Genomic DNA, 20,299 nt, shown 5'->3' with positions numbered 1-20,299 from the left:
GTCCGGATTTGGGGTTAGTTTTAGGTTTGGATTCAGCTTTTCTACTTGCTCAGTGTGTCATGGTGGCCAAGTCATTATTAATCCTCTATAGTAATTAACCTTTCTTTATCTATGAGGTAGAAAGAACATCTACCTTATAGGATTAATATTGGGCTTAGATGGAAAAGATGTATGCAGAGGATTGGGTGAAAGTAGTCACTAATGGTAGGTCTTTATTTTTTACAAATATAAAGAAGGAGGCAATGAAAAGTATCTGGCACAGTCATTAAATAAATTACTATATGTATGTCACGTTTCTTCAAAAATGGAACAATAGGCCCATGTACATATAAGGTCTGTCTGAAAAGTATCCAGCCATGTAATGTGAACAATATGAGAAACAAGTGATGGATATTTCCTGAATGGATCTCATATATGTAGAAAGAGATTTATTCAAAGAAATGAGCTTATGTGATTATGAAGGCCAAGGAGTCCTAAATTCTGCAGTCAAGAAGCTGAAGACCCAGAGGCACCAATAGTGTAGTTTTAGTCCAAATCCAAAGGCCTGAGAACCAGGAGAGTTGATGGCATAATTTCTAATCCAAACACTGGGCTGGCTGAAAACCTGAGCAGAACTGGTATTTCAGTTGAAGTTTGAACCAACGTACCAGCTCAAGGTGGCTGGGTAGGAGAAGTCCTCTCTCTGTGTCATTTTGTTCTATTCTGATCTTCAGTCAATTATATGAGGCCCACCCACATTAGGAAGGGTCATCTGCTTTATTCAGGCTATAAACCTAAGTGTTAAAATCATTCTGAAACACATTCACAGATACATCCAAAAAAATATTTGGCCAAATGTGTGGGCAACCCATAGCCCAGTCAAGTTGACATAAAAATATTAACCACCATACTATATAATACATTTCTAGACAGTAAGAAGTTTTGTGAGGAAAAATAAAACAGGATGAAGGTAGAGAATGATGAGCTAGACTGTTTTAGATAGGGTTGTTATGTGTAGGGTTATTCTGAAAGCTATATCTTCACCAAGATTGGATTAAATGAGGATTCATTCTCACTCTGATTAATGTGAACTCCAATATAACTGCAATGAGCTCCTAGCTTCATATCCCCTACATGGACAATTTCTGATTTTATTTTCCAAGGCAAAGGCCATCCATGTTGCATTCTGTGAAGACAACATTTGTTACAGTGACAGCATGGTATGTTGGCAAAAACACAGTAGCCCAAACAGTCAGAAGACTTCGCATCCGGTGCTGGGTGGTAACCAGTGAGTTAGTGCTTGTCCTCTCCGATCCTCAGTTTTATTCTCTGAAAAGTCAGAACGGTAATGGCTTCTCATGGGAATGTGGTGAAAATCAGAATGTGCCAGTGTATTGAAAAACCCTTTTAGAACAATTGAGCTTTTGACAAATAAAAAATGATGTTAACTCTTTTGATAAAAATATCTTCCATCACGGGGCCAGAGCCAATCTCTGCATGGTAACAGCCAGTTTCCAAGAGTTCTACTGCACCAAATTCTTAGGGATTTTCTTTCGCTATTGATTTAGAAACTTGAATTTAACCTCACAGGAGACTTAAGTGAAAAATCGGTCTGTGGCCACAGCTTTCCTTGAAACGTCTTGGTTAATGAATATCCTAGCTAGATATTTTGCTAGTGGCATAAAAAAGAAAATAATTCAAAGCCACTAGATGAATCCTAGGCCAGTTGTAGTGAAATCACTGTGAGGTTTTCTGACTGTGTATTAAGGCAATAAGAATAAAAATAGTACACACTCTCCTTTCATTCAGCTTAGCCTCCAGCATTGGGAAAATACCAAGGAAGACAGGCAACTTTGATGCCATCTCCCTGATCCCTAAATAGCTGTACTCCACTTTCCCAGTGTGGTACAGCGGCAGGGCAGGAGGACAGACCACACTTAAGTGAGCCATCCTGCCTTTTTTCTCTAATGCTCTGCTGAAAGTCTGACTTATATGAAAAAAGGAATTATTATTATTCTTATTTGAGATAGAGTCTCACAATGTCACCCTTGGTACAGTGCTGTGGCCTCACAGCTTATGGCAACCTCCAACTCTTGGGCTAAAGTGATTATCTTGCCTCAGCCTCCCAAGTAGCTGGAAAAGAGGAATTTAACAGCACAAACCCTTAGTTCACATTTATTGAGAACCATCTGTCAAGAGTTGAACTAAACAAAGGGGCCCAAAAGATAAGCCACAAAAAAAGCCCTGACCTCTCAAGGAGTTCCCGGTCTATTCAGAAAGATAGAAATGGTGGTAAATCATAATGGTATTCCAGTGTGAGGAGAACAACAAGGAATGTGCAAATGCAGACGTGGTCAGGGGCAGGCAATGTGTCCCATCTCAGGACTGTGAGGAAAGAGTCATGAAGCTGGTAAAGTGTAGTCTGGAGTTTACAGAAAAAAAAAGGAGTAAAAATAGTATAATAGGAGTTTACAGAAAAAAATCTGCAGGGGTGGCACCTGCGGCTCAGTGAGTAGGGCGCCAGCCCCATATACCGAGGGCGGCGGGTTCAAACCTGGCCCCAGGCCAAACTGCAACAAAGAAATAGCTGGGTGTTGTGGCGGGTGCCTGTAGTCCCAGCTACTCAGGAAGCTGAGGCAAGAGAATTGCCTAAACCCAAGAGCTGAAGGTTTCTGTGAGCTGTGTTGCCATGGCACTACCGAGGGAAACAAAGTGACACTCTGTCTCAAAAAAATAAAAAGAAAAAAATAAAGGGCAGGTGCACCTAGCTGACATCTGTAATGTGGTAGGTTTTACCTTTGTTTTTATCACTTCTCTTGTTTAAAACAACACAGGGAGGGTGGAGCCTGTGGTTCAAGGAGTAGGGCACCAGCCCCATACACTGAGGGTGGTGGGTTCAAACCTGGCCCCGGCCAAACTGCAACAAAAAAATAGCCAGGTGTTGTGGTGGGCGGTTGTAGTCCCAGCTACTTGGGAGGTTGAGGCAAGAGAATCGCCTTAAGCCCAGGAATTGGAGGTTGCTGTGAGCTGTGATGTTACAGCACTCTATCGAGGGCAAGAAAGTGAGACTCTTTTTCTTTTTTAGAGACAATCTTCTGCTATTAATTCCTTTTTTTCTATTTACATTCACTGTTATTGGCTAATATCTTTACCTATAAATACATCATAGATAGTTCTATACAAACAGAAATTGGGTCTTTAATTGGAATGCCATTAGAACAAAAAAATATGTTTTTTTTTAATTAAGGAATTATTTTAGAGATAGTCTCATTTTGGAGTGCAGTGACACAATTAATAGGTCATTTCAGCCTCAAATTCCTGGGCTTAGGTGATCCTCTTGCCTCAGCCTTTGATGTAACTCTGATTATAGATGCAAGCCACATGCCCAGCTAATTTTTAAATTTTTAGTAGCAATAAGCTCTCACTGTGTTGCCCAGGCTGGTGTTGAACCCTGGCCTCAAGCGATCCTCCCACCAAGGCCTCCCAAAGTCAATAATATGCTTTAAAAGGAAGATTTTTAACTTGGTAGTTTCACACCATTGCCATTAAAGTAACATACACACACACACAGTTACTCTTCATGTGATTTTGTTTACTTCTATAAAGTACTTTACCACATCTGAATTTACATTGTGTTTTTGTAGTTTATTTCCTCTTTCTGAGAATTTAAGCCGCCTGAAGGTGGAATTTTTTTGTGTTCCTGGTTGCTCAGTATAGTCTTTGACACACAGTAAACATTAAGTAAATATGTTTTCACTAAATAAATAAATTTCATCGAGGAAATTAGTTACAGAGCATCAAATTAATAAACATGGGTTTACAGTTTCTTGTGATGTCAGTAACAATAAAATTGGCCTAAAATTATTGGTAGAGGGGCACTTTTCATGGGCCCATTCTGTTCTAAGTGGATACGTTTGGGAGCAGAAAAAGTTCTAGAAAGATAATTGGAGATGTTTGCCAACCGCGTGTATCAGCTGTGGACACAGCAGGGCCAGCCCTGCACAGGTGCTGCTTATATTAGAGACTTTTTCTCTAATAGAGGGAATTGTTCCTCCTGGACTTTGTGCAATTGTTCCTTCTGATTTATCTGTGACATCAGACTTATTAGCTTTGTCATCTAGCCCATATATCGGGTGATTTTCTTTGATTGAGTTCAGCTGCTTAGGCATTTTCTTTTTAGGTCACCCATATTTTCAGAGTTGCATTTTAGATGGAGCTCTCTTGTAAGCCAAGAGCTGCATTAAAATACAGTCAAGAGATGATTTTCTCTATCTGCTTTGACTTTAACTATGGTATTGAGGGAACAAAAGGATATATTTTATTTTAAAACTTAATTTGGAATATTATTTTTAGCAATAAAAGCGTATTCCTCATTCCTAATGAGTGCACGTTTACAAGACATCTGGCTGCTGAGTTTGGTACAACGGTCACCTGGGCTGCCAGGAGTGTCTGGTTTTCTTGTTTTCTTCTTGATTCTTTTTAACAAATTTTAAAACAGTTAATGTTTTCTCCCTGACTGATGTCTCCCCATCTAAGAATGGTGAAACGGGTAACGTGTTTGCCAGCTGAAGGTGAGATTATTTGTCTTCAGTTTTGAATCTGGGCTCCTGTTTGTAGTAAGACAGTAATTTGAATATATTTCTTAAGCAGTTCACTGTAACACCCGGAATTATGTTGGAGATATATGATTACTGAATGTGAACACAGTAGCATTAAAACTATCTCTTTGTCCCAAGTGTATGCCCCTGGCCCAGACAAACCTGTTGATGGGACAAACATCTCACATACTACAGAGAAAGTTAGCCCTACACTAAACTTTCTTGGAGATGAACAGACCACATTTGTACCTGGTAGGATGAAAAATAGTCATGAGTGTTCATTATGTTTAGATGTAAGTTAGTGCTAATAATCAGGATTTAGGATATTTTTTTTAAAAGTACTGTTCTCATAGTTCCCCACTCAGTGTGTATTAATCTTTAAGATAATTCAAACTTTGGAATATAAAAGCAATAACAGAGTTTGACTTTCAAAATCCCTGAAGGGATGATCTTTCTGCTGATGCAACAGACACTGGTCTTTAAATTCAAGTCAAATGATGCGAGTTTTAGCTTTTAATGAGGTTTTTGATGCTTAAATTGTGTGACAAGCACTAAAATAATTTTTCTAGACAATATTTTCTGCATGACACATAGGATTTTCCCCTCCTTTTTAATTAGTTACTTCATTAGTTATTTTAATGGCATAATAAGCAGCCAGCCCTCCACTTGTCCCCCCAAATTAAGACCTTGACTGTGACCCACATTCAACCATCTGTCCTCCCAACTCCTTGGTTCTCGCAGCTCCTTGGTTCCCCTGGGTTCCAAGGCAGTCACCATCTAGCTTACCGCCTTCACCATGCCCTCGCTTTCCTTTAGTCTGTCTACAGCATCTACATGTATTTTTAAAAACACTGTGTTTTATATTAGTTATTTTTTATTTTTACCTTTATAAAGAAGATATCATGTTAAATATAATCTTTTGGGACTTACTTTTTTCCCACCAAGTATTAATATATTGCTAAGATTCATCCAGAATATGCATGTCAGTGTCGGTCATTTGGTTTTGCTGTTATATAATATTCCGCTGTTGATCCAGTCTCCTATGGATGGGTGTTTGATTGCTTCCAGCTCTTTGCTGTGGTGAACAGTGCTACTGTTAAATTTCTTCCATTTGCCTCCCATTGTATGTATGCAAGAATTTCCGTTGTTGTAGGCTTAGTAAGGTTGCTGGGCAGCAAGAAAAATGAATATTCAGCTTTAGAAGGAAATGCCAAAATATACTCCAAAGAACTGGCAACATCTTACATCTTTGCTAGCAGTGTTCAAGAGATCCCAAAGGTCCACATCTCTTTCTCTACTTTGTGTTATTAGATATTATTTTTATCACTTATATTCCTTTAATTACACCTTTTGCTGAGATAATGATGGGCTCACATGAAGCTATGTGGAATAACACAGAAAGATCCCATGTATCCTTATGCCAAGATAAATATGATACTAAATATTAGTATAATATCAAACCAGCATGTTGACATTGAGTCACTCCATTGATTGAGTCAAACAGCCTCATTTTTACTTGCATTCATTTGTGTATGTGTATACGTGCACACACGTGTGTATTTAGTTCTGTACAATTTGATCACATGTATATGTTGTATATCCACAGATACAGTGTAGGAACTGAACAGTTCTGCCACTGTAAAGATCTCCTGTTTTTCCCTTGTATAATCCACACCTACCTCCTTCCCACTGCCTAACTCTAATCCTAATCCCTGCTGACCATAAATCTGTCCTTATTTCTAAAATTTTTTCATTTCCAAATGTTATATTAGTGGAATCATACTGCATGTAACCTTTTGAGATTGGCTTTTTAAAAAACAACTCAGAATAATTCCCTGGAGAGCCATCCAAGTTGTTACATAGATCAGTATTTTGTTCCATTTCATTGCTAGGTAATATTCCACAGTATGAATGTTTATTTAACTATTCACCGCTTGGAGGTGATAGTTAGCTGGACTGATGCTAGCCTTTGGCTATTCTGAATAAAGAGGCCATGAGCATTCCTGTTCAGTTTTTTGTGTATTTGTGAACATAAGTTTTCATTTTGGGGCGTAAAGGTCCAGGATTACAATTATTGCATCATATGGTATGTACATGTTTAGTATCTTAAGAAACTTCCAAACTGTTTTACAGAGTCGTTGAACTGTTTTCATATTCCCACCAGCAATGTATGAGTGAACCAGTTTCTACACATACTCTACAGTAGTCATTGTTGTCACTATTTTTTATTTTAGACATTCTGGTAGCTATGTACTTATGTCTCATTATAGTTGTAATCTGCATTTCCCTGATAGCTAATAATGTTGAATACACATTTTTTTACGTGTTTATTCACCCTGTGAATATTCTCTTCAGTGAAATGTCTATTTTTGCATTTGCTCATTTCCTAATTTGATATTTCTTTACTAGTCAGTTTTGAGAGTTCTTTGGGAATTTTTGATACTCGTCCTTTGTTGAGTGTATGGTTTACAAATAGTTCTCCCAATCTGCAGCTCGTCTTTTCAATTTCTTCATATGACCTTTTGCAGAACAAAAATATGTCATTTTGATGAGGTCCCATCTGTCAGCTTTTCCTTTAATGGGCTGTGCTTTTGGTGTCTACTCTAAGAAATCTTTGCTAGGCCCTAAATTCCAAAGATTTTCTGATTTTTTTTTCTAAAAGTTTTACAGTTTTATTATTTGCACTTAAGTCCATGGTCCATTTTTAATTAATTTCGATGTGAAGCGTGAAGTTTAGGCTAACAGTCTTTGTTGGTGTTGTTGCTCATGGATGTCTACTTTTTCCAGCACCATTTGTTGAAGTGTTCTTACATATTTGTCTAAAATAAATTGAGCATAGATGTGTGCATCTATTTTTGCATTTTCTGTTCTTTTCCATTTGAGGAATAAGTCTATTCCTCAAAAATATCATGTTATATCGATAACTGTAACTACATAGCAGGTTTAATATCAGGTAAAGTGATTTCTTTATTCTTTCTTTATCTTTGTCATGATTGTTTTAACTATTCTAGGGACTGATATTTCTAATTAGATTTTAGAATAAGCTTGTTTATGTCTATGAAAACATTTCTGGGATTTAGATTGGGATCATATTACACCTATTGATCAATTTGGAAATAACAGATATCTTTGCTATGTTGAGTCTTCCCATCCATTTATTTAAGTTGCTGGTTTTACTTATCAATTTTGTAATTTTTCAGCACAGCGATCCTGTACTAGTTTTGCTAAGTAGATACTCAAGTGTTTTGTCACCTTTGGAGCAATCACACACGTTCTTAGGCATTAGTTTTTGCTAATTGAATGAGTAAAAGTAGTATTTCATGGGGATCATGTTTTTTTATTTCTGTAGTTACTGATATAGTTAAACGTCTCTTCACTCACTGATTTATGATATAGATTTTCTGTTCTCTGCAACGCCTGTTCATGATTCCTCATCTACTTTTGACGCTAATTCTTTCCAGTGTTTTATATTGTATACGTCTTCTCAAGGCGTAGCTTATCTTTTTATTTTCTCTAAGGTGTCTTTTGATGACCAACTCCTAAAATTTTAGCAAAGTTATGAATCGTTCGATGTGTGGTCTGTTAATTTTATGTCTTGCTTAGCCAAAGTTATATCTCCAAGTTATTTACTACTTGAAAGAGCAAAAGAAACAGACCATTTCTGATGGAAATGATTTTTTAAAGCAGAAAATACCAGTTTCCTTCTTGCTATTTTAAATAAGTATAAAATGTTCCCTTCCTAAGGTCCTTTCTGTATCATCCCCAAATAATTAATTGAAAAGTTAAATCATCCCCCCTCCCCCAGTAGTTTTGGAAGGAAAAGCACTATTCCATTTGAGAGTAAGTTTTCTTCCTAAAAACTTCGTGAAATAGTTTCTTGAAGCTTAATCAGACTTTAGTTTTCCCTGGTTATATCCAAAAGGCAAATTAATTTCTATCCCATGACTTTTTGCTGTATTGCACTTCAGACCTTTTCAGTATGGTACAGTAGGGCCAACTCCCAAATACAAAGCCCCTAGCTGTGTAGTGTTTATAAACCTGGGATCGAGTTGTACTCTTCTGCTTCCATAATGAAGATTGAAGTATTTCACTGGCAAATACATTTTTCCCCATCTGGTAAAAGCATCTAGGTATTCCATGAATATTTATATCTGGAAAAAAATCAAAATCCTTTCAGCAAAATGTGGCCCGGTTAGTGCAGAGACACATACAGTAAACTGCCTTTGCCACCTATCGTAGTTAAATATGTTTTTTTTTTTTTTCAGGTAAAAACATTGAATTTGTATGTGAATACTTGTATGTTTGCTTTTAATCATATAAATTATATTTCAAAGATTATTTTATTGCCATTTTAATATTCAGAAACAAGTAATGATTTTCTGGGCCAGCAAGAGGTTAAAATGCATTCGAGGAACTCACATACTCAACATACGCACACATTTCATAATCTTCAGTCCTAATATAAAAATTCAGCTCAGTTAAGAGTCCTTTAGACGCACCCGCTAGAGTGGTTATGTTTTAGTGCTACTAAACTTGAGTGCTACTAAAAGTTTTAAGCGTACTGTGACATTTTTAAGGATTTATGAAATGCTTTAAGAATATTCCACTATCTTGTCTCTTTGTGAATAGAAATGGTGATTTCCCCCAGTCAAGCACAGACTCAAGCCTCGATTAGGCAGTGTCCTCCTTTCTTGTAAAGGCTGAGCCATCTGCCCTCAGCATCTTCCCCTTTGTCACTGCAGATGAGTGGGGAGCTCCCCTGATGGGGCAGCGTGGGCGCCGCCCCTCTGGCCACTGGGCATCCTTTTCTGGATCTTTATCCTAGGTCTTAATTGAGCTATTTAAAAAATCAATGACTTAAATGGTCATTAGGGACAAAATCTTATTGTCACTATATAGATAAAACATGCAAAAAAAATTGAATTTGAGGAAACTCTTGGGTGTTTTTCCAATTATCTTCTTTCAAAAACCCTTTCTACTTTAGCAAACCCTGTGTGCCCTTAGATTAGATATGTGGCCCCGACTTTTCCTTATATTTAGCAAGTCCATATTTCCCCTCTATCCCTTCCTCTAGTCTAAGGAGAGCGCCTTTCTGCCTTCTGGCCATCTTCTCTGCAGACTGGCACACACTGATGTTACTAAGACCTTTCCTGGAAAGAATCTGCAGGCGAGAGCCCAATGCTGGATGATTCTGCACCGATGCTACTTTCTAAAATACGCGGGAGACTGAGTTGCCAGGATGGTGTGAACCTGCCAGTATTTTCCTAACTATTTCCAGAACACTGGCTCTATTGCCAACCATTACCACAATTTTTTTTTTCCTAGTAAAATGCATTTAAGGGAAAGGTTGTAAAAAGATGGCTGCTTTAATGGGAACGCTTTTGTATTCTTAGCACGAAGTTATCTCAAAGATGTTAAAATAGACTCTCTCTTAGAACTTCCAGCGGTAATACATGTGTTTTTCTGGGTTGTCTTTGCAGAAGTGAAATTTTTCTGTGAAACTCCAGCCATTGCTGACATTGTAATACTGGTTGATGGGTCATGGAGTATTGGAAGATTCAACTTCAGACTGGTTCGTCTCTTCTTGGAAAACCTGGTTACAGCATTTGACGTGGGCTCAGAGAAGACACGAATCGGTACATTTCCTATTATCAACTCCAGCCGTCAGCTGTCCATGTAAAATTGCGAGAAGCTTTTAAGGACATTTTAAAAGTTCTTTACAAAGTGATGCAGAATTTTAGGATACACATGTTCCCAAAAGTGCACATTTGAATCATTATATATTCCTACTAGTTTTTGCTATGACACTGTCATTCAGTTAATTATTGAACACATTTTAATTTTCTGAAAAGTCAAATCACAGTTAATAATAATAAAACTTTTAAAGTTATAGTTGGTTCAAGTGTTGATCACATAGCACTTTTTATTTAAAAGTAACAACTGAATCCAGGGTAAAACTGGACCAAGAAATTTTGAGATAGTTTTGTAGTACAAAATAGTCTTTGCCAAATTAATTCTAGCTCAGATAAAAGGCAGAAAAAAAAGTTATAAATCTTGGAGCAATGTTATAAACAATGAAAATAATAAATGTTTTATAAAGTTTCACAGTTTAACTTTTAAATAGTCATTAAGGAAAATCACTCCTTTGAGAATAAAAAACAACAACAAATAAATCTGGGCTTTTTATCTATAAATATAATCAGGCTTTAAAAAACATGCCAAGAACCTAATCAGATGCTCACTTCTGAATGGCTAGAAAATTTGTATATTCCCTCAACCCTCACATATACCCTACTCAATTCCTTTAATTAACCTTAGGAAGTCTTTTTTTGAAAATATATGGCCAGTCTAAGACAAACATTGCCATGATTGAGCCCTTATTCATTCTAGTTCCGTGTATAATCTACCAGATGTTTGAGTAACTCATTATTTCGGGGGGGTTCTTACCTTGCTTCCTCAGGTCTTGCACAGTACAGTGGTGACCCCAGAATCGAGTGGCACTTGAATGCCTTCAACACAAAGGACGAGGTGATTGATGCTGTCCGAAACCTTCCATACAAGGGAGGAAATACACTCACTGGTATGTTTGTTCAGTTCATGTTATAATAGTGTATCTCGTTGAGGAATAATTGTATTACCCCATTTTGCTACTTTGCGAGAGTAAGTATAGTAGTTTTTGACCAAACTAGCCCTTAAGATTCTTTAATAACTCTTTCCCCATACCTGGCATTGGGTTAATATTTGGCCATCTTGTTCCTTTTGCTTTCTGGTGGTGATGTCCCAGGAAAGGCTTGGTTGGGCTAGAAGGGAATGGAGCAGTTCTGAGGCCAACAGCTTGGGTAGCTTCCCACTGGTGGTCAGCTCATTTCCTCCATCTCTTTCCACTGCTTTTCTTCTCCTGCCATGCTCCGCCCTGTTATTTTTTATTTATTTATTTTTTGAGACAGGGTCTCAAGCTGTTGCCCTGGGTAGAGTGCCACGGCGTCACAACTCACAGCAACCTCCAACTCTTGGGCTTAAGAGATTCTCTTGTCTCAGCCTCCCAAGTAGCTGGGACTATAGGTGCCTGCCACAACGCCTGGCTATTTTTTGGTTGTAGTTGTCATTGTTGTTTAGCAGGCCTGGGCTGGGCTGGAACCTGCCAGCCTCGTGTATGTGGCTGCCGCCATAACCACTGTGCTATAGGCACCAAGCCCACCCTGTTATTTAAATTAAAATATTTTTCTTATTATTTTTGATGAAGATATTTTCTTTGCCTTTATTCTTCAATCAGTAGTTATCATGAAAGGTCTGTGCATCTTTGGCTGACGAGTATTTTTGGTGAATGATGAAGGTAGGACTGTTTACATTATGATTACCCAGGGCACAACCACAAGGTACATGTATAGATTTTAACCTTAGCACGGGCTACAGTTTGAGCACCCTGAGCCTAAGAACTCAGGACTTCTGAGCACTGACATGACATGATGCATATGGGAAATGTCCCTTAGAGCTTTTTGGATTTGATATTTTCAGATTTGAGATACTCACCAGTAAATATAAGGCAGATATTCCAAAATCCTTCCCAACTCTCTAAACCCAATTCTGAGATCTGAAAATCTTCTGGCCCCAGGCATTTCCCATAATGGATGCTCAACTGGTATTGTTTCCACAGGCACATGATACAGCTTAAATAATATATATGCCGTTGTTGACTTTTAGGTAATTCTGATAATTGCTGTGCCAGTTTGAAGGATAATCTAATGACATTTTTATTAATGTAGCAAAAATTTATTAAACACAAATCTTATAATAATATTGCAGCATGTCTGATTTTTTTCTGAGTGGAAAATGTCCTACTCAAAAGACAAGAGTACGATTGTGATTTTAGATCTGTCCCCATTACTCCTACAAGAGAAAGAATAAGAGAAAAGAGATAGGGAGAGAATTTTTGGTGCTTCAGAACATTAGAAACAAAATTGCAAGTATTGTGATACTTTGTGACAATCTCTACTGCATGGTTATTCTTGCTTTATCCTCAGTTACAAAGGTTTAGATCAGGAGTCCTCAAACTTTTTAAACAGGGGGCCAATTCACTGTCCCTCAGACCGTTGGAGGGCTGGAGTGTGGGCCCCAGGACGAGCTGGCTGCTAAGTAGGACAGGCAGTGCCGGCAAAAACACCTGGCAGGCCAGATAAATGTCCTAGATGGGCTGCATGTGGCCCGCAGGCCATAGTTTGAGGACGCCTGGTTTAGATCTTGTATATAAGACCTATTAACATCTGTTGGCCACAAATTCTATGTTCTTTAAATGCTAGTTTCTGAAATGATGCAGTTTCATTTATTCTAATTACTTTCATTCTAATAGATAACTAGCCTTTCATCAAATCTGTCAAGGACAAAGTCATTGTCAAAATGAAGGTTCACATCTAATAAAAACTCTTTTAGCTCAATACGTTACCCATCTTATGGTTACATTTTGCAGAATTAGAAGACTTTTTTATTAGAGATGGTTGGTTTGGGGTTTGTGTTTATTTTTCCTTGTTTTCTCTCAGGTCTTGCTTTGAACTACATTTTTGAAAATAGCTTTAAACCAGAAGCAGGATCAAGGACTGGAGTATCCAAAATTGGCATTTTAATCACAGATGGAAAATCCCAAGATGATATTATTCCACCTTCTAGAAACCTTCGTGATTCTGGTGTAGAGCTGTTTGCCATAGGTATGTGTGCCCTAGGGTACTGTTTCAGCTATAGGCATGGATGTGCGACCACTTAAAACAATGTGTACGGGGAAGTGCACTTCACTGAAAGCCAGGAGACCTGAGCACTTCTGGTCCTGGCTCTTGTAGCTTGTCCAGTGACCTGAGCTCAGCTTCCTTTCAGTTAAAATGCGAGTGAAGTTAAATGCCACGTATCCCATAGAGACCCTCTTGTGAGGTGAGATGTCATACATAAAATATTGTGAAAAGCATAAAGGTGCATGTTTACTATTCAACCATTAAAAAAGAGGGAGACTTTACATCTTTTGAATTAACCTGGGTGGAGTTGAAACACATTCTTCTTAGTAAAGTATCATGAGAATGGAGAAGCAAGAATCCAATGTATACAATACTAATATGAAGCCGGTAGATGATCTAATACACATCCACATAAGAGAAAAACTCAAATCAATTCAAGATAAGGGGTGGGGGAATGAGGGAGCAGGGAGACGGGTAGGGGGTTATGGTATATGGGACATAATTATAAGCGGGACTTTATCTAACGTATGCAAACAGTGTAAACTTTCCTTGTACCCACGGTGAACCTGCAACAATAAAATAAAAAATATATATAAGTCAGGGCTTTCTCTTTAGGATCACTTTATAGCTATCTTTGTTAGGGTAGTATAGGGAGAACCTAATTTATTATTTTCAAGGAATTAGAATCCTGCAGCTACTACATAAAGTTCAAGATTTGCAATATTGCTTATTTGGAACTAATTCTTTACAAGGTATGATTCTTGTGCAAAAGATTATACATGGCTTACATTTGGCATAACGACAAAATATTTACATGATGCAGTTTTTCTCTTGATTGAAATGTTCACATTTTCTTTGGCAGCAGGAAGGGCTTCTGTTTAGTAGAGACTGAAACAATCTTTCAGCAGAAAAAATGCCTGGTTCCCAAGCAATGCTGAAATACAAACCAAAACGGCACAGCAAGTTCTTCAACAGGGTTCTGAAGATGTTTAAAATTGCTTGTTATGAATAGTTTTTTTATGTTTGCATATTTATTCTTGCTATCAATCTTTAGTCTAATTAAAAAGCATTTACCACTCTGTGTTTACTAAGAATATGTTGCAATCTTCTTTTCATGAACTGTCCGTGAGAGATTTCTACTCTCTGGAATTACATACCAGTTAGGTGTGGTACACTGCATGCCAGCATAAGAAGTTCATAGTCCAGGGTCCTGTTTCACATGTAGTCCTAATAAATGGAAATGTACAGGAAGAAGGGGTGGGATCTGTACTTTAGAAACAGTCCCCAGGATTGAGAACTCCTGGTGAACCCACTGGACTACCTCTTCTAGGTGCATTGGTACGGTTCTTTCCCCTGGAGATAGATTCTAAAATGTTTTCTGATTTTATACGTTGCTGTTTCTGATCAGTCGTTTTTCTCAGAACTTGTTTCCCACTATTGTTAAGCCAAATACTGTCTGAGAACAGCCACAGAAGCTACAGAAACTTTGTTCTTCTCTCCCACTCCATTTTTTATCCCGCTGCATCTCTGTACAGTCAGTTGTTAGAGGCTAAGAGTGTATATTCTCTACCTTTTCATTTTGATCATTTAACCCAGGGCTTGACATTTAACAAGTGTTTAGTAAATGGTAGTTGAATAAGGGATTTCCAAGATAACATTGTTACCCTTTGTATTAAAAATCAAAATGCTTATGGAATATATACAGTAAGAGAAGTATATTATTCCAATAAAGGAAAAGTATTATCCTGTAGTAAGCTATTTTTTATTCACTGAAGGAAGAGCCAAAGAAATCTGGGGAAACAATCAAGAATGTGTTATGTTCAAACTTCATTTTGGTAAACTGTAACCTTATTCTTTTGTATGTAGGGGGTGGCATCTCAGTGGCTAGTTCATACCAGGTAGCAAGAGCCACTCTTCCCAAGTCTGAGTCCCGTGACCTCACTTTGGTAGTTGGAAAAGAGTCATAGTGGGGTATTTAATCTGCAGAAATTGGTAGACAATACAAATCAGAGGAGAAAGCTGTCTGGGTTAAATATTTGCTGCATTTACCAGCACACCCCTAGAACTTAAATAGGCAATAAATGAAATGCCTTTAATCATATGGTAGCTTCCGTTCTACAGATAAGTCTGCACTTGGTCCTAGGAATTAAGTCAAATTCGCTTGGCGTTAACATTTCTCACCCTGAAGTTTCAAAGCACATCTTTCAGGGTCATCAATGGGAAAAAAATTCCTCTGAACCATTCTTAGATTTGCTGCTCAAATTGTGGTTTTTAGAATACTTCTTTCAAGAAGAATTTGCATATTTACAGTGTGCCAGGCATCGTGGTGGGTGTCAGGGCACGAAGATGACCAAGGCAAAATCCTTACAAAACAAATTCCTTCAAAGTCATGATGACTGTTTCTCCCCTTTTCCATGCAGTTGCAACAGTCAAACTATTTTTTTTTTTTTGGAAAAAAGAGGGCAAGAGTGAGAGGAAGATGGATTTGGGACTATTTTTCCTAGGATAGTGTTATATGAGCCCAGACTTGTTGATGTCAACTGAACGCCATGAAGAGCATAATGGCGCTAAGCCCATGGCTCCAGCATGCACTCTGGGGTACACTGATTCCACTGTGTGCTTTAGAAGCTACTGTTGAAATCCTTTAGGCAAGACACATTCGAGAGGTTTATTTTTTATTTTCTTATCCTTTTGTCCAATAAAGTAAATCTCTGCAGAAGACTTTAATGGGGGATTAATTTATGTATTTACTCTCCATTCTCTGCTCTTTTGAATGATGAATGGATAAGTTTTAAAATAAAACTTTAAATGAATTCACCCAGGTGTGATTTAGACTTCTCTGAAAATTACCTAGAAATCAGCAGTATTTATTATCTTGCAACCTCCCAAAGCAAATAGTTCAGAGACAACGAATGCTTTGTTGCTCAGTATGTTGAGGTTGAAAGATCATTTAATTGGCAGGGCCAGGCATCTGAGGAGGAATTCATGTGGCCCCAGGTGATTGCTCTTCCTTCTACAGTACCTTCTTTGAAAACTCTCAGATAATTGAGATGACAGGGATTTAGAAAGAAATCTTTCTTCTTTGCTGAAGTTAGGGGAGAGAAATATATACCTTCACATGTATAAAACCTAACTGTTATGCCTCTCCTTTTTTTATTTCTAATTTTGTTGCTAAAAGTTTACTCATTTTAACATGAAATGTTCTGAGAGGCAGTATCATCAAGTGCAGTGGTTCTCAACCTGTGGGTCACGACCCCTTTTTAACAATGAAAATACATTGTGGCCTTAGGAAGGTTGAGAACTGCTGATCGAGTGGAATCACAGGGCCAAACTCATGGCATTGGTTGTGAGGATGAAATGTGTGAATATCTGTAAGACCCCTGCAGTGGTGTTTTGGGCATAGGAAGCACACTCCGACTACTAGCATTCACTGCTTTCTGTCCTGTTCAATTCCCTGCTGGATTCTGGACACCCAGCAATGTGATTCACCTGTCAGAGTTCAATAGATATTGTGGAAGGATCAGAACTTCTCTATTGGCATTAACAAAATTGCTGTGGTTCCTAGACAGCAAATTATATTTGAGAATGTTAAAAATAAATTTTCCCTGAGCATTCTCTTTGGTTGAATGTCTCACACACACACACACACACACACACACGTACACATACACACACACATATATATGTGTATATTTGGCTTAATGCTATCTATAAAAAATAACATTATTGTTTCAGGAGTATTTCTTAATTTAAACTTGTTGCATGGAAGTATAAACCTGAAGCTTCGATAGTTCAGAACACTAGTTTAATTACTATTGCTTCTGCAGGACAGAAATTAGTTTCAAAGTCATCTTTCTGTTAAGATTACTATCTAATTGATTCTGAAGCTGATTTTAAGAAAAAAATCTTACACATATGTCCCTCTTTAAGGAGGGATGCTTTTGACCAAGTTCAAGAATGCAAGTCTATCATGGGAGGGAGAGTAAGAGAACGGGCCTCTCAGATGGGGTCCCAGGTGCCATTTATCAGGACACAGGCTGTCATCTCACCAGTGATACATTCATATTCTTGTTGGTCTCTTTTCTTGCTTTCTTTCTGCATGCATAATTTGTTAGAACCGGAGCTATCATTTTCTATATGTAATAGCTACAAGATTTAGCTATTTTTTTTCATTTCACGTGTGCGTTTATAAAATAAAATATTCACCATTTGTCAAAAGAAAAAAAAAAAACCCAAGTAGTAGATGAGGCTTTGACTGCAATGCAGACCGACCAGGTCAGGTCAGGCCCACTGCTCTTGCTCTTTCCAATGAAGCATAAATGTCACCATTCTTCCTGTTGTCCTTTATGCAAGGGGTGAAAAATGCAGATCTGAATGAACTGCAGGAGATCGCCTCGGAACCGGACAGCACTCACGTGTACAATGTCGCCGAGTTCGACCTGATGCACACGGTGGTGGAGAGTCTGACCAGGACTGTCTGCTCTAGAGTGGAAGAACAGGATAAGGAGATTAAAGGTAAAAGTCAGCTGGCTGGTAGCATCACTGTGCCCAAACTTCTATCATGGACTATGAAGGTTCTGATTGTTTTTCACATTGGCTTCCTAAAGACTCCTTTTTCTCTAAGATCTGAGTCATCAGAAAAGGAGTGCATTGGCAGGCTATTTTGGACAGGGGGGAGGGATGCTTAATTATGACTAGACGATTCTCTCCCTAGTATTATGTTTAGATACTTAAAAAAATTTAATGTTTGATTTTGAGATAATTATATACTAAAATACAGTTGTAAGAAGTAATACATAGAGAGACCATGTGTTCTTTATCAACTTCTCCCTGTAGTAACATCTTCCAAAACTATAGTACAATATCACGAGCAGGATATTGTCATTGCTACAGAAAGGTACGGGACATCACCACAAGAACACTCCAGTGGCCCTTTTATAGTCACTGTCACTTATATCCTCCCCCATCCTCCCTCTAAACCCCGACAACCACTAATTTGTCCTCCATTTCTAAGTGTTTTTTTTTTTTTATATTAGGTAAATGGAATTATATAGCATGTAGCCTTTGGAGATTGTTTTTTCATATCAGACAATTCCCTTGAGATTCATCAGAGTTGTTGCATGTGTCAACAGCCCTTTTCTTTCTATGGCAGTGTCAGATTCTATGGTGCAGACGTACCACAGTTTGACCTTCATTCACACACTGACGGGCATCTGAGTTGTTTTGGTTTCGGCTATTATGAACAAAACACCAGTGAATATTCATATGTAGGTTCTTATACGAGTGTAAGTTTTGATTTCTCTGGAATAATGATCAGATTGTATCCTGGTTGCATGTTTAGTTTATTTTAGTTTTCATTAAGAAAATACCCAAGCTATTTTCCAGAATGGTTGTAGCATTTGCATTCCTGCTAGTGCTGTATAAGCTACCCAGTTTCTATGCAGGATTCTCATCAATGTTTGTTGTTGTTAACTATTTTTTTATTTTAGCCACGCTGATAGGTATGCAGTGTTAAAACAATATGGTTTTAATTTTTATTTTCCTTATGGCTAATGAAATTGAATGTCTTTTCACATCTGTATTTTTCATCTGTAATAACTCTTTGGTGAAATGTCTGCTGAGATCTTGGGTTCATTTTCTAGTTAGTTTTTTTTTTTTGTTGGGCAAGTATAAGTTAGACCTAATTGTATGGTTTTATTTCTGGATTTTCTAATCTGTTCCATTGGGTCTGTGTGTCTAAACCTTTTCTGACATCATACAGTCTTGATGTACTGTAGATATATAATAAATCCTGAAAATGGGTAGAGTTGACTTCCCTTGATTATTTTACTTAAAAATTGTTTTTGCTCTGCTACTTCCTTTATTTTGCTGTTAAATATTAATCTTTGTTCTGTGAAACATCTCATTGGGATTTTGATAGAAATTGCATTAAATCAATTATCAAACATTACTTATCAAATATCAATTTGAAGAGAATTGACATTTTTAATATGTTGATTCTTCTAATCCATGGACATAGTATATCTAGCCATTTATTTAGATATCCTTTGATTTTTTTCATCATCATTTTGTAGTTTTCGGGATACAGATCCTATATAGGTTTTGTTAGATTTACACCTAAGTATTTAATCTTATTTTGAGTGATATTGGTTGTGTTGTATTTTTCATTTGAGTGTTCACATATTCATTGCTGGTGACTAGAGATGCAATTCAGTTTTGTCTGTTTATCTTGTATACTATGACATGGTAATTTGAACTCACTAATTAGTCAAAGAATTTTTCTCTAAATTTTGGAAGACTTTCTATGTAGAGAATCATATCATCTAGAAATAGGGATAATTTGATTTCTTCCTGTTTGATCTCTGTACCTTTTATTTCCTTTTTTATTGCCTTATTTCACTGGCTAAAATTTCTATTACTATGTTTAATGAATATTTTGCTTGCATTATTCCCCATTGTAGGGAGAAAGCTTCTGCTTTTTAAGTAATTGGTCCATTTTATCAAACCTGAAGAATTTATGTGTGTAGAGTTATTCATAGTATTTTCTTATAATTCCTTTTATGTTGGCAGGGTGTGCAGCTATCCTGTTTCCTTCCTACTATTATGAATCTGTGTCTTTTCTCTCTTTTTTTTTTTTTTTTCTTTTTTAATCTTAGTGGTTTGTTTTTTTAAAAAAAAAAAAAAAAAAAAAAAAGAACTGTTCCAAGAATCAGGTCTTCCTTAGTTTCATTGGTTTTCTTTATTGTTTTTTTGGGGGTTTAATTTCATTGATTTTTGCTCATATTTTTATTATTTCCTTCCTTTTGCTGGTTTTGAGTTTTGTTGGCTGTTCCTATTTTCAATACTAGATTCAAAGTGGGAACTTAGATTATTGATTTGAGACATTTCTTCTTTTCTAATATAAGTGTTCCACAAATTTTGGTATGTTGTATTTCCATTTCAATTCAGTTCAGAATATTTCATCATCTTTTTTGATGTGTACTCCTTGACCCATTGATCAGTTAG

At 37.2% G+C, this 20,299-nt stretch overlaps 1 protein-coding gene across 4 annotated transcripts in view; it reads left to right on the top strand.

Moving 5' to 3' along the window:
• The window catches only part of COL14A1 (collagen type XIV alpha 1 chain), a 213,906-nt gene that overhangs the window by 55,340 nt on the left and 138,267 nt on the right, over positions 1-20,299 (top strand). For all 4 annotated transcript variants that reach the window (XM_023517768.1, XM_003782379.3, XM_023517769.1 and 1 more), the window contains exons 6-9: positions 10,058-10,213; positions 11,038-11,157; positions 13,112-13,276; positions 17,648-17,809. In XM_023517768.1, coding sequence (XP_023373536.1) covers positions 10,058-10,213; positions 11,038-11,157; positions 13,112-13,276; positions 17,648-17,809 — 603 coding nt within the window. The remainder of the gene's footprint in view (positions 1-10,057; positions 10,214-11,037; positions 11,158-13,111; positions 13,277-17,647; positions 17,810-20,299) is intronic.

This window comes from Otolemur garnettii, unplaced genomic scaffold (assembly GCF_000181295.1).
Source record: "Otolemur garnettii isolate 467f Iridium unplaced genomic scaffold, OtoGar3 scaffold00004, whole genome shotgun sequence".
Taxonomy (NCBI): Eukaryota; Metazoa; Chordata; class Mammalia; order Primates; family Galagidae; genus Otolemur; species Otolemur garnettii.
Note: the sequence above shows the minus strand (reverse complement) of the source record. Positions and strands in the feature narration are given on the sequence as shown.